Here is a 12,995-nt window from a genome sequence, read left to right as displayed (position 1 = left end):
AACCTTTTCCTGTTCTTGGGGCAGTTTTCCAAGTACCCTCAACTCACAGCTCTAAGGATTTCAGTCAGCAAAGGTGAAGGTAACCTTTTCCTAGCATTCACAGAAGTGTTGGATTTTGTCCCCAGGACAAGAGAGAAAAGTGGTTTGGTTGTGGTTCTAGTACCAGGGATAATGACGATCTGCTGTTTGCTGCCAGCTGGATGCAAAGCTGCTCCACGAGCTAAATGGAAGCAGGGAAGTAATTTTCATCATGTTTTTTCACAAGGTAAGATTTGAGACATCCAGGAATGGCGTTTCATAGAATCTCAGACAAGATCTTAAAGATCATCCCAGTTCCTACTCGGGGCAGGGACACCTTCCACTGTCCCAGCCTGTTCCAAGCCCTTCCAGCCTGGCCTGGGACACTTCAGGGATCCAGGGGCAGCCCCAGCTTTTCACAGCCCCTCACAGCATTTGAGGAGATTCCAGCTGCAGCTTCCTCCCTCCCGTCTCCCAGGGCCAGAGCTGCTCCTGCAGCCCCTGTGGGTGTGGCTGTCCCCAAACTGGGACACCGCTGTGCCCTGAGCTCCTAAGGGAGGTACTGAGGGATCTGCTGCCAGCACCTTCCCATGCCAACATCTCCTGCTCCCAACCATCCGAGCGCCACTGCGGGAGTTCTCTGAGCCCTGCCTTGTCCTCAGATGACTCCTGTCTCCCTGTGCCTTTCCTCCATCTCCCTCTGATGGGCTCTGCTCCACAGGGTCAAGTTGCAGTGCTGTATTAGGGGAAAAAACTCTTGAAGGGTTTAGGGAAAGACACAAGGATTTAAAGAAATAGAAATTTCCCAGCCAAGCTGGTTAAATCTAGTTATTCCAGGCTTTCATAACTTATGAGGCCTTTGTTAGAAGGTGCAAAAAAGTCACTCTAAAGGAGGAAAGGCACAACTGGAAAAGGAGAAACCCTCAGTGTTGGGCAAGATTCAAAGAAAAGTGAAAACTCACAGAAAAAAGGACCAGGAGCAGCTCCTATGCCAAAGGTGCTCTGCCCAGCAGTACCAACCCAGTCATGGAATCATGGAATGGTTTGGGTTGAAAGGGACTGGAAAATCACCATATTCCAATGCCAGCCTGTGACAGCTCCAAAATGAGTAAAACTTGTTTTTCCACCCAACATGTAAGTGGGGAATCAGTGCCGCAAGAGCCTGCAGGTGCTGGCAGCTGACAGACTCAGAAATCTCAGATTGATCCACTGACATCTATTAAATTCAAACTCTCTTTCTCCTGGGAAGGTTCTGGTGCTCCAAAAGAAGGCAGAACCTCAGAGGGTGAGGGGCGTGCAGCACTCAGAGCAGCCCCACGAGCCCGGGACGGAGGGATGCTCCATTCTGCCACCAGGATTTTAAACTCATCATTGCTGAGGGGTCCAGGCTGGGGTCAGGGCGAGGCAAAGCATCTCCCAAGCTGGGCACATCCCTGCAAAGGCAGCACATCCCTGGGTGGGCTTTGTGAGCCAAGAGCAGGGCTCTGCAGAATCTGGAGGCCAAGAGGGAAACTCCCAAATCCTTGGGCAGGACACCTCCCTGGCCACCTTGGCTGCCACCTGCTTTGTCTCACAGCTAAATGCTTGGACCAACAAGGTTGTCCAAGGAGCATTTGGACAATGCTCTCAGACACTGGGTGGGATTCCTGGGGCTGTCAGGGGCTGGACTTGATATCTTTGTGGGTTCCTTCCAACTCCGGGTATTCCATGATTCTGTGGTGTGTGGAAGTGCCTGCCTCAGTGGGTGAGAGACAAGGTGTGCTTAGGAGCTTCAGGAAGCAGCTCTCCTGCTGCCATCAAATCTCCTGCAGCACCAGAGAGTCTGGCCTGGTTCACACAGCCCAAGGCCACACAGAATATTGCAGAGCACTTTATTTTTGCTATTTTGTGTCAGTAAAGCAGCCCTGTCACACGGGACCTCTGAGGGACATTGCTGGTGCAACTGCAGCACTAAAAACACCGACTGCAGCACTTTTAGTCAAGGGACCAAAGCCACTTTTGACACCAGCCTGGCACTGGAACTCCATCCCTGCAGGTATCCCCAGTGAAAGCTGTCACTGGGCAGCCTGCCCTCAGCATGAAGCCAGCAGCTCTTTCCCAGGGCAATGGAAAAAAAGGGAATTAAAGGAAGGAAGTGCTGCTGCTGTGCCCATCCTGCAGCAGAGGCAGCTCTGTCATGCTGCTGCTACCTGCTCACAGCCCTTCACCCAAGGGATGAATGGAAAACAAAACAGCCTGTTCCTGGCCTGGCTTTTGGCTGGGGACATGCCACATGTATCCAGCCTCTACCTGGGGGCAGATCTGGGCACCACAATATGAGGAACAGCATCCAAAGGAGGGACACGAGGATGGTGAAGGGCCCAGAGGAGCAGCTGAGGGCACTTGGCCTGTCCAGCTGGAGCAGAGGAGACTGAGGCCAGAACTCCCCAGGGGCTGCAGCTCTGATCTCTGCTCCCTGGGACCAGGGACAGCACTCAAGGGATGGCTGGAGCTGTGTCAGGGGATTTAGTGTGGGTATCAGGGAAAGGTTCTTCCCCAGAGGGTGGTGGGACACTGCCCAGGCTCCCCAGGGAATGGTCACAGCCCCAGGGCTGCCAGAGCTCCAGGAGTGTCTGGACAATGCTCTCAGGGATGGGATGGGATTGTTGGAGTGTCTGTGCAGGGCCAGGATTTGGACTGGACGATCCTTGTGGGTCCCTTCAAACCCAGGATATTCCAGGACTCCTTGGTTCTCCTGATCTCAGCAAGGGCTGCCATATTTGTAGGTTGATATGGACAGAGCTGATTTCTGTGCCCCACTCAGCCTCACACAGCCTGGTTAGAGGTGCCTTGTGGGGTTTTATGTGCATCTAAAATCTTCCAGCATCGTGTGTGACTTCTTGTTCCCTCTGCTTGAGGGAATGACAGCAAACAGGGACAGAGAGAATGTCAATCAAGGCACGATCTGGAAAAGCAAATTGTTGGCCAGAGGAAGGCCGGGGAGGACAGTGGGGGTAGTTTCAATCCTGCCACCTCTTGTTGGCTGTGCAGAGGCACTGGGTGGCACTGGGCTCTCTGTTCTCAGGCAAGCTCAGATGTTCCAGGTGTCCACAGGAGGCCACAAAGGTGTTTTTGAGGGCTGGAGCTCCTCTGCTCTGGAGCCAGGCTGGAAGAGCTGGGGGTGCTCACCTGGAGAAGAGAAGGAGCCAGGGAGAGCTCAGAGCCCCTTCCTGGGCCTAAAGGGGCTCCAAGAGGAGACTCTGGACAAGGGCCTGGAGTGACAGGACAAGGGGAAATCACAGAATCACAGAATAATGAGGCTGGAAGAGACCTCTAAGATCAAGTCCAACCTATGCCCTAACACCACAACTAGACCACAGCACCAAGTGCCAAGTCCAGTCTTTTTTTAAACATATCCAGAAATGGTGATTCCTCCACCTCCCTAGGAAGACAATTCCAGTATTTTATTATTCTTTCAGTGAAAATTTTTTCCTAATACCCAACCTAAACCTTCCCTGATGTAGCTTGAGGCTGTGTCCTCTTGTTCTGCCAGTTGCTGCCCGGTGGAAGAGACTGACCCCACCTGTCTACAACCTCCCTTCAGGAAGCTGTAGAGAGCAATAAGAGGAAGTGACCTCCTGCCAGAGATCAGTGTTAGATGGGATATTGGAAAGAATTTTTTCATGGTGAAGATGGTGAGGCCCTGGCACAGGCTGCCCAGAGAAGCTGTGGCTGCCCCTGGATCCCTGGAAATGTTTAAGGCCAGGCTGGATGGAGCTTGGAGCAGCCTGGTCTACAGAAAATTGTCCCTGCCCATGGCAGGTGTTGGGAATGAGATGAACTTTAAGGTCCCTTTCCACCCCAACCATGCCGTGGTTCCAAAATTCTGTGAAACCTCATTCCTGGAGTTTAGACTCACCTGTTGGAGCGGTACCACAGCTCTGCTCCAAACAGAAGTGAGACAGAAATACTGCTGGTGTTTGTGTGCTGAGGGTAGAACTGAAAGCCAGGCCAGGCTTTGAGAGCAGGGGAGAGCCACCAACTGCTTGGGGACCTGCAAGAAGGTGTCTGGGCAGCCAGGCAGCCCACCCACCACACTGAAGAGCCAACCAGAGCAGGTCAGGGAAGCCCAGCTGGAATGGGACAAGCTTTATCTCAGCACTGGAGAAGGAAGTGATTCACTTGATGTTTTAGCCAGCCTTTGTGTTGACGAAGCAAACAACATGTTGGCTGTATCCACAGGCCCTCCTGGGGCTGGAACACTGGCCAGATGGTTTGCTGGGGTTTCTAAGGTACCACCAAAACAAGCAGCTCCCTGCCAGCCCTTCCTGCCACTCTCTGGGTTTGAGGATGCTGGAGCTGTGTCCACAGAAGGGCAGCGGAGCTCAGGTCTGATGAGGAGCAGCTGGGGGAGGCTGTGGCAGGGGTATCTTCCAACCAAAATAATTTTTGAATTCTATGATTTTAATTGAATGTGAACTGTGGGCATGTCTGAATCAAGATCCTTGTGCTGTGGAGCCTGTGACAGCCTCCAGACACCCTGGCAATGTGGGTCTGTAGGGACTGTCAGGGTCTTCTGGAACCCAGGGGCATTCCTGGACAGAAAGCAATGGGACCCTGAGTGTGTTCTGGACAGTCAGTCCCTTTCCCAGCCTGTATCTACCTAGTTGGGCTCCACAGAGGCCATGGGTGACCATGCTGAGGGCTTTGCTGAAGTGAAGGTTCTCCACTCATCCCTACAGCCAGTTTTCTTGCCATTCCAGGTAGTTGGGTCCATCAGATGTGATGTGAAATCCCTAATGGCTGTTCCTGTCTCATCCTTGCTGTGAGGATTTTCATCCATCACTTCCCCAGGGTCAGAGGTGATATTGAGCAGGTTGTAGTTCACCTCCTCAAAGCTGGATTTGATATTTCCTTGTCGCACTCACCAGGAACCTCCTGATTGCTACAACATTCCAAAGACATCAGAGAGGAATCTTGCCAGGCCATCATCCATCTCCCTCATCATCCCTGAGTGCATCCCACCTGCTCCTATGGGCTTGCATATGTGTCCCCTAACCCATGTTCTTCCAGGAGGAAAGTACCTCTCCACTGCTTGGAGCTGCAAGTCTCGAGGGCCTCACTGGCCACCAAGAGCCTGGCTGCAGGAAGCCCCTGCTGTGTTGCCAGCACTCATGGGCACTGCTTCCCAGCCTGGCATCTCCTGGAAATGTGTGGGGTAGGAGCATCCAGGGTGCTGTGAGTCACCTTCTGCTAGATGGAGCTTGAGTCTGTTTTGCCCCTGGCAACCTGCTGAGCTGAATCAGTGCAATGTTTGAAATCTGCTGCCCTTGACAGATGAAATCTCAATAAAGTCTGGTTTCCTTCCTCATTCCAGTTCCCCTCAGACTGGCAGACTTGGGACTTTCCAGGATGTGCAAACTCATGGATATCGAAATCTGGTGCAGCCACCAGTGCCTGGATTTCCTGCGGGCTGAGAGATCTCATGGACGCCTGTGTGGGAGAGCTCTGGCACTCTACAGGCTGCCCACTGCTGCCAGAGCTTCTTTCATTTTCACTTTTCTGCGCGCTTTTCTGTGCAGCTGCGGAAGCCCGGGCGTGTGTCTGAGCAGCCTCTGAAGGAGCCCCCGCTGCCCAGGCGGGAGCGGAGCTCGGGGACCGCCGCGCCGGGACCGCGGGGCTGGCGCTGGAAGCTGCTCCGGTGAGTGCGGCCAGAGGGTGACACAGCCGGGCGGGCTGGCATGGTCTGGGAGCGGGGTGACCAGCCAGCTCATCGTGCCGAGCCCATCGGGGCACAGGGGACAGCGCTAAGGAGGGAAGCGCAGGGGAGCCGCCCCAAAGGGTTGTGCGCTTCGGGATGCTCAGTGAGCGCTGGGCGCACGCATCCCCTGATCTGCTCTTATCCGTTCCCACAGTGCTGCCGCGGGTGCTGGCGACGAGCTGCCGCTGCGGGGCCGGGGACAAGCTGCAGCTGACCGCTGTCCGCCGCAGATGTCCCGGGAGCGGCGGCGGCAGCGCCGTGCCCCGCTGATCCCGCGGGCCCGCGGCGGGCGGGCGCGGCGCGCCGTGCTGGTGCTGCTGGGCGCTTGTGCCGCCGCTCTGCTCCTCGCCGGGCAGCCCCTCGTGCCCACCGCCCGCAGCCTCGCCTTCCACTTCGCCACCCTGCAGGCCGGGGAGCTGCTCAAGGGCCTCTGCTACCTGGCCGAGGAGATCTTCCACCTCGACTCCAGGTGAGCCAGCGGGGCTGGCTGCCTGCCTGCGGCGCTCCTGGGACCACCCTGGGGACACGGGCAGCCTCGGGATGTGCTGGGGTTTGCTCCTGGTCTCTGTGCCCACACGTGCCCTCTGTCACCCTCCTGTCCCTCTCATCTCTTGCTCCCTCTCCCACCTGCCCAGCTCCCCCAGATGTCCATGGATGTCTCCTCTCCTGGAGAACAGATCTTGGCCCCCAGCCTTTCCCCACCCCACCGTGCTGGAGGGTAGGGTGCTGTTGTCTCCCTCTGCTGTCCAGGGTGACATTCCATCTGCTCCCTCTGAGTCCCACAGGTGCTGCAAGGTACCCAGGCCCTCTCTGGGGCACTGGGGTGTGCTGGGCACAGTCCCACACAACTCTGCAGTGCTCTGGAAGGTTGGTGGCACCCAGGAGATGGGAGCAGCCCTGGCCATGGCTGCTGAGGGTGGGTAGGTGGCCACAAGCCTGACTCCTGTCTCCCTCTCCCACCCAGGCACCACGGCAGCTTCTGGAGGGCCCTGAGCAGCTGCCTCTCCCCACGCTGGCATGGGCCCATGCTGCTCGTCTGTGGCTCAGCCTGCGTGGCTCTCCTCGGTGATGGACAGAAACTCGGCCTCCACCTCATCCTGGCCAGTCTGTGCCAGCTCCTCATCCTTGCCCTGGGCCTGCAGGTAAGGCTCCCACACCTCCAGCCTGCCTGGCTGCCCGGGGAACCCTTCAGCCCATGGGGGCACATAGCCAGCTCTACATGGCCTCTGCATGTCCAGCCTACCCAGAGCCAGCCTGGCGGGAGGAGCACTCTCAGCTCAGCCCTGCAGAGCTCATCTCCCTGGCCCTGTGCTGCCAGGAGCGTTGGCAGGAGGGTCAGGCTGCCTCCCAGTGAGCACAGCCATTCCAGGGGAGGGCATGGCCCCCCGACACAAAAAACAGGGGTATTTTAAATGTCAGTCAAGCTGGTGCTTGAGGCAAAAGCAGAGTCTGTGTGTTCTCAATTCTCAGCGTGATGTTGGGGCAGAGCCAAGCCCCAGGTGCCTCTGCAGAAGTGGGAGAGCTCTGCTGTGCCCCAGCGGTGCAGGAAGGGCACACAGGCTGCAGAAGGTGCTTCTAACAGGAGCCTGTGGGACAGGACACCCATCTCTACACACAGAGCTGGCAGAGACCACTGGGAATCCCACCATCAGGCAATGGGGTGCCTCCTCTCCCATGCTGGAAGCACAGAGCAGATGCACAAGTTGCACTGGGACACACGATCCCAGTGGAAGGTGCAGCCAGGGAAATGCCTGGCTCACTCCAGCCCCACTTCCCTCCTCTGTAGAGGCTGTGGGGGCTGTCAGGGGCTCTGCCCTGCATGGTGGGGGAAGGAGCTGGTGGGTTGTTCACTCTCCAGATCTCTTTGGAGCTCTCCAATCCCTTTGGAGAACTGAGTGCTGCAGAAGGACCCAGGTGGCAGCTGTCATCACCAGGTCTGTGTGTCCTTCCCTCCACAGAAGCCCTCAGCAGTGGAGATGTCTGAGATGTCCGAGAGGTCCAAGCAGAACGTCGCTCATGGGCTTGCCTGGTCCTATTATGTCGGGTACCTAAAAATAATCCTGCCACGTACGTAGCTGTTTCCCTGCATTCCCATGCCTACAGATAGAAATAGCTGCTAATAACAATCCTCCCACTTTTACAGTGTTAGCAGGGAAATGAGGAGCAAGGCAGAATGCAGCTGTACTCACATCAGGCACCTCTGCCTGATGCTCTCTTCCACCAGGGTTGAAAAAGTCCATGGAGGAATTCAGCAGAGCCAATCCCAACCTGCCAGCGTGCAGGAAGACCTGGAAGCTCCACATCTTGTTCCCTCTGAGCTGTGAGATCTATGATGACCTAGAGAAAGCTGACAGCAATATCCAGTATGTGACAGAGCTCACTGAAACCATCCTGGCCCGAGCAGGCATCAAAAAGAGGGTCTACAAACACAGCCTCTATGCAATCACAGATGAAGAAAACCAGGTATGCTGAGAGCAGCATTGGGAGCATCATCCCAAAAGCCTTGCTGGCCCCAGAAGTGGCCATAAGGACAGGAGACTGCCACCTCTCCTGTTAGATACTCCCAGCTTTCACCAGGCTTCCATGAGATGAAGAGATCCTATTCCTGTACCTTTTCCTGCTGGCTCCCAGGCTCAGCTGCAGGGATGGTGGGCTTGCTTAACCCCTCCTGGAGCTGACTGAAGTCCAGAAAACAGTAGAAAACAGAGCAGAAAAAAGCAGATGTGGGCTACAGAGCATCACTTCCCACAGGATGAATGTTTCCTTGTGTTGTGAAGAGGTGCTTGAAGATGAGAGTCATTATTTGACTCCCTCCTTTCCCCCATTCACCCCTTTTCTAGGCTGGTGAGCCCTAAATCTCTCCATCTCACATTGCATTCATCTCCTCTCACATCTCTGAGCAGACTGGTCCCTGTTCCTTTCCCTTGGAGGAGGGAACACCCTGGTGCTGTGCATGGAGACATGGGCAGAGCTCTGGGTGCCCTGGTTTGCCCTTTGGCAGAGGCTGAGCTCTGAGCTGCAGTTTTTAAAGCCCAGCTGCAGGGACCCCGAGCCTCTCCTGCCCTGCTCGGGGGAAGCTGTGGGTTTTTCCTGCTGTGCTGCACGCACTGCTCTGTGTTCCTTCTGCCAGCCTCCTGCTGAGTCACTCTGCTCCCTGGATGCTCCAGCAGCTCTGGGCCTGGACTTGGCCTTCCAGTAATGTTTGCCCCTCAGCTTCCTGCCCAGTCCCTCCCAGTGAGCAGGGCCCGTGGAAGCACCTGCCCCAGGGCACGGCAGTAACTGCCTGCTGAGGCTGGGAACCTCCTCCTTCTCTGCATTTACCTGGGATCACATCCCTCTTCCTTCTAATTCACTCCATTCAACTTTCCAGTTTACCCAGTAAGACTTACTGGTAACACAGCTCCTCCTTGGCGTGTTTGTGGCTTTATCAGATTTCTCCTTGTTTCTTTGCTCAGCCTCCTTCCAGCTGTGCCTCTGTCTTTCCAGTGTTTGTGCTCTGCCCTCCAGCTCTCTGTTAGGATGCTCAGACTTAGAATAATAGAATCACAAAATATGCTGGGTTGGAAGGGACCCACAAAGATTATCAAATCCAATCCCTGGCTCTGCACAGACACTCCAACAATCCCAGCCTGTGCCTGAGAGCATTGTCCAAGAGCTCCTGCAGCTCTGGCAGCCTTGGGGCTGTGACCATTCCTTGTTCAGTGCCTCCTCTACCCTCTGGGGGAAGAACCTTTTCCTGATGTCCAGCCTAACCCTGCCCTGACACAGCTCCAGCCGTTTCCTGGGTCCTGTCTCTGGTGACAGAAAGCAAATATTGGTGCTGTCCCTCCACCTCACTTTGTATAGTGGAAAGCCACTAAGAAGTTGTGATCACAGGGAAGTGATGTCTCCCTACGGGACCAAATTCCATGGGAAGATCACCCTCCAGGCTGCTCTTGGGAGCACTGACAAAGCCAGTGGCTGCCCCCCATGGGCACAGGCAGCTCCCTGAGCCCACCTGGCAGAGGGGACACCTGGAGCTGTCAGGCCAGCTGCCCTTTCCTGCTATGCACGAGGCAGAGGGACACTGGGACCAGACCCAGTATCCCTGTCCCAGTGTTCCCAGTGCCAGGCAGGCCAAGGAGCTGAGAGGTCCTGAGTGCTGTGCCCAGTGCCAGGGTCTGCCAGCAGCCCTTTGCCCAGCCCTCCTGTGCCCATCTCTTGTCCTTCCACCCCTGCAGCTCTGGCACTGTGCTGTGGAATATGCCACCCCGCTGCAGACCCTCTTCGCCATGTCCCAGGAGGACTGTGCTGCCTTCAGCCGGGAGGAGCGCCTGGATCAGGCCAAGCTTTTCTACAGGGCCTTGGAGGAGATCCTGAGAGGCTCCAAGGAGTGTGCAGATGCCTACAGGCTCATTGCCTACGAGGGTGAGTGAGGGGGAGGGCTGGGCTGCCCAGGACAGCGGCTGCGCTCTGCTGGCCCCGAGTGACCTGGGCCAGCGTCCCTGCAGGGCTCGGCTGGTGGCCCCAGCCAGGGGACCATGGTGGCCCCTGCTGCCATGGGAGGAAGGGAGGGGCTGCATTCCCACATGAAATAGGAATGTCACTGAGCCTGGCATCACTGGCTGGGTGAGGGAGAGCATCGTCCCACTCTGCTTTGAGCTGGGGCGGCCTCACCTCGAGCCCTGGGGCAGGTTTGGGCACCACAAGATGAGAAAGATCTAAAGCTGTTAGGGACTGTCCAAAAGAGGGACATGGGGATGGTGAAGAGCCCAGAGGGGCCACGTGAGGAGCAGCTGAGGGCACTTGGCCTGTCCAGCTGGAGCAGAGGAGACTGAGGTCAGAGCTCCCCAGGGGCTGCAGCTCCTCCTGAGGGGCAGTGTCGGGGTCCAGCACATCCCTCTGGCTGCCCTGGCTACCCTGGCAGGGGTCTCAGAGACCCTGGCAAGAAGTCAAAAACATCTGTAGCTTCAATTTTAGCCTGTGAAAAGCTGCCAACTCTGGATGAGGAATTACAAGTGACAAGGGTTTGAGTAGTGTAATAGGTGAATTGACACAGGGTGGAAAAGTAGAATTTTGGGGTTTTTCAGAATGTAATTCAGGGGTACAAGACGGAGGAATCTGGGCGTGTCTTAGCCTTTTTCTCCTTCTTGTCCTCCATGTCTTGCTGTGATGGTGACACTTTTCTGTTGGTTTAAGATACGGACACACTGTCCAACATAAATGTTAGGTATTGGTAATAAATTGTAAACATAGTATACATAATTTTTGATATAAAAGGTAAACACTGCCCGAGAGGGCATGCAGAATGCTATGGCCTCCTTGCTAGCCAGACCTTGGCAGGTCAGAGAGAAAATATTATAGATAAGAAGAAATAAACAAACTTAAAGAGCACAATCAGAAGCATTCCAAGACTCTCATTTGGCTGCGTTCTGGCCAGGAAAGCAAAGACTTTTTCAGATCTCTCTTGGGGTCACCCTGACCCTCAGGAACCCCGAGAGAGAAATCCACAGGGCAGCTCTGATCTCTTCTCCCTGGGACCAGGGACAGGACCCGAAGGAACAGCTGAGCTGTGCCAGGGGAATTTAGTCTGGATAGCAGGAAAAGGTTCTTCCCCCAGAGGGGATCGGGCACTGCCCAGGCTCCCCAGGGAATGGTCCCAGCCCCAGGGCTGCCAGAGCTCCGGGAGTGTTTGAACAAAGCTCTGGTGGTGTCTATGCAGGGCCAGGAGCTGGAGTGGATGATCCTTGTGGATCTCTTCCAATCCAGGGTATTCCATGATTCCATAATTCTAAGGACTTCTTGGTGTGGGTCTGAGGAGCAGGGGAGGTGGTGGCAGCACTTGTTGTCCCAGCTGAAGTGCCAGGGGGACCTGAGACAAGCTGCCTACTGCAAGCATTAACAGCAGGCATCCAGGGCAGGCAGCTGCTCCCCTCCCTGTTGATGTTCCTGGAAGAAATTGCTGGGGCTGTCACGCCTTCCCCAGCAGCGGGAGGAGTGTGTGCTGGCTCTGTGCCATTCCTGCTGACAGGGGATGGGAGGGAGCGAGGCTTTCCCTCATTCCCATCATCTTTTCATCTCCCATCTCCTCACCTCCAGCAGATGAAATCAGCATCCTGCTTTAATGAATGTCGGTTTCTTCAGAGGAAACTCAGCACTGTCGGGAGAAGCATTTCCATCCAGCGAGGCAGCTCCTATCACAAGCATTACTGGAATCCAGCACATAGTGTTGGATTCTGCACTTTGTGTTTGAACTTTTCCCCTCTGCCATGCTGAAAGTGGGAAATGAAAGCTGTATTTTGACTGTGCAGGAAACAGTGCAAATGTTTTGGGGCATCTCACAGAGCTCTGCCCGGAGCTCTGCCTCAGGACAACGAGTGAAGGAAGGTTTGTTTTCTTCTGTTCCAGAGCCAGAAGAAGCAGAGCCCCACTTTTTGTCCAGGGAGATCCTGTGGCACCTGCAGCAGGAGCACCTGGAGGAGATCGCCGTGCTGGAGCGGAGCCACCCGCACACCCCGTCCACAGCCCTGGACTCGGCAGAGCTCAACCTGCAGATCAGCGTGTCAGACCTGCCGCAGCCCCTGCGCACCGACGGCTTCTGACACACCCCTCGCTGCCCCTCGGTCACCCTTGCCCAGCCCGGCCTCTTGGAGCAGTGCCAGCCATGGCTGCACCCCCAGCTCCCCCCAAACCTCCCGTGCAGCCCCGAGCAGCTGACTCAGCCCACAGCCCTGTGACATGCTTCCCATTTTCTTTGTTATGTGCAGCTCTGATGTTCTCCTGTGGGTGTATTGGGGTTTTTTATCTGGTTTTTTTGGCATATAAAACACTTTCCTCTTCTGGACAAGTTGCATTATCCGAAATTTTGGGCACAATGTACAGTCTGCCCCATGTGGCAGAGGAAAAGGTTTGTCCCTCAGAGGGTGGTTGGGCACTGAACAGGGAATGGTCGTGGCTCTAAGGCTGCCAGAACTCCAGGAGCACTTGGATGATGCTCTCAGGGATGGGGTGGGATTGTGGGGTATCTTTGCAGGACCAGGAGCTGGCCTGGATGACCCTTGTGGGTCCCTTCCAGCCCAGGATATTCCATGATTCTGTGATATGCTGTGGTGTTGGATGGGGCTTTGGAAATGCCAGCCACAAGTGTGCCTGTGTGTGCTGGGACAAACACACCCAGCCCACTCATGGGGCAGTTCTGCGGGCACAGGGAGCCTGTGCAGGACTTCCAGGGGAGCCTCCAGCCTGACCAAAATGTTGG

The 12,995-nt window shown here is 55.7% G+C and overlaps 1 protein-coding gene across 1 annotated transcript; it reads left to right on the top strand.

Annotated features, from left to right (window-relative positions):
- Positions 1-5,988: 5,988 nt before the first annotated feature.
- Positions 5,989-12,577, top strand: STING1 (stimulator of interferon response cGAMP interactor 1). The gene is made up of 6 exons (XM_031506016.2): positions 5,989-6,227; positions 6,723-6,900; positions 7,717-7,825; positions 7,983-8,221; positions 9,979-10,165; positions 12,146-12,577. The coding sequence occupies exons 1-6, from the start codon at positions 5,989-5,991 to the stop codon at positions 12,337-12,339; spliced, it is 1,146 nt and encodes a 381-aa protein (XP_031361876.2). The 3' UTR covers positions 12,340-12,577.
- The last annotated feature ends 418 nt before the right edge of the window (positions 12,578-12,995 follow it).

Source organism: Lonchura striata, chromosome 15, assembly GCF_046129695.1.
Source record: "Lonchura striata isolate bLonStr1 chromosome 15, bLonStr1.mat, whole genome shotgun sequence".
In the NCBI taxonomy this organism is placed as follows: domain Eukaryota; kingdom Metazoa; phylum Chordata; class Aves; order Passeriformes; family Estrildidae; genus Lonchura; species Lonchura striata.
The sequence above is the reverse complement of the archived record's forward strand: the minus strand, read 5'-3'. Positions and strand labels throughout refer to the sequence as shown.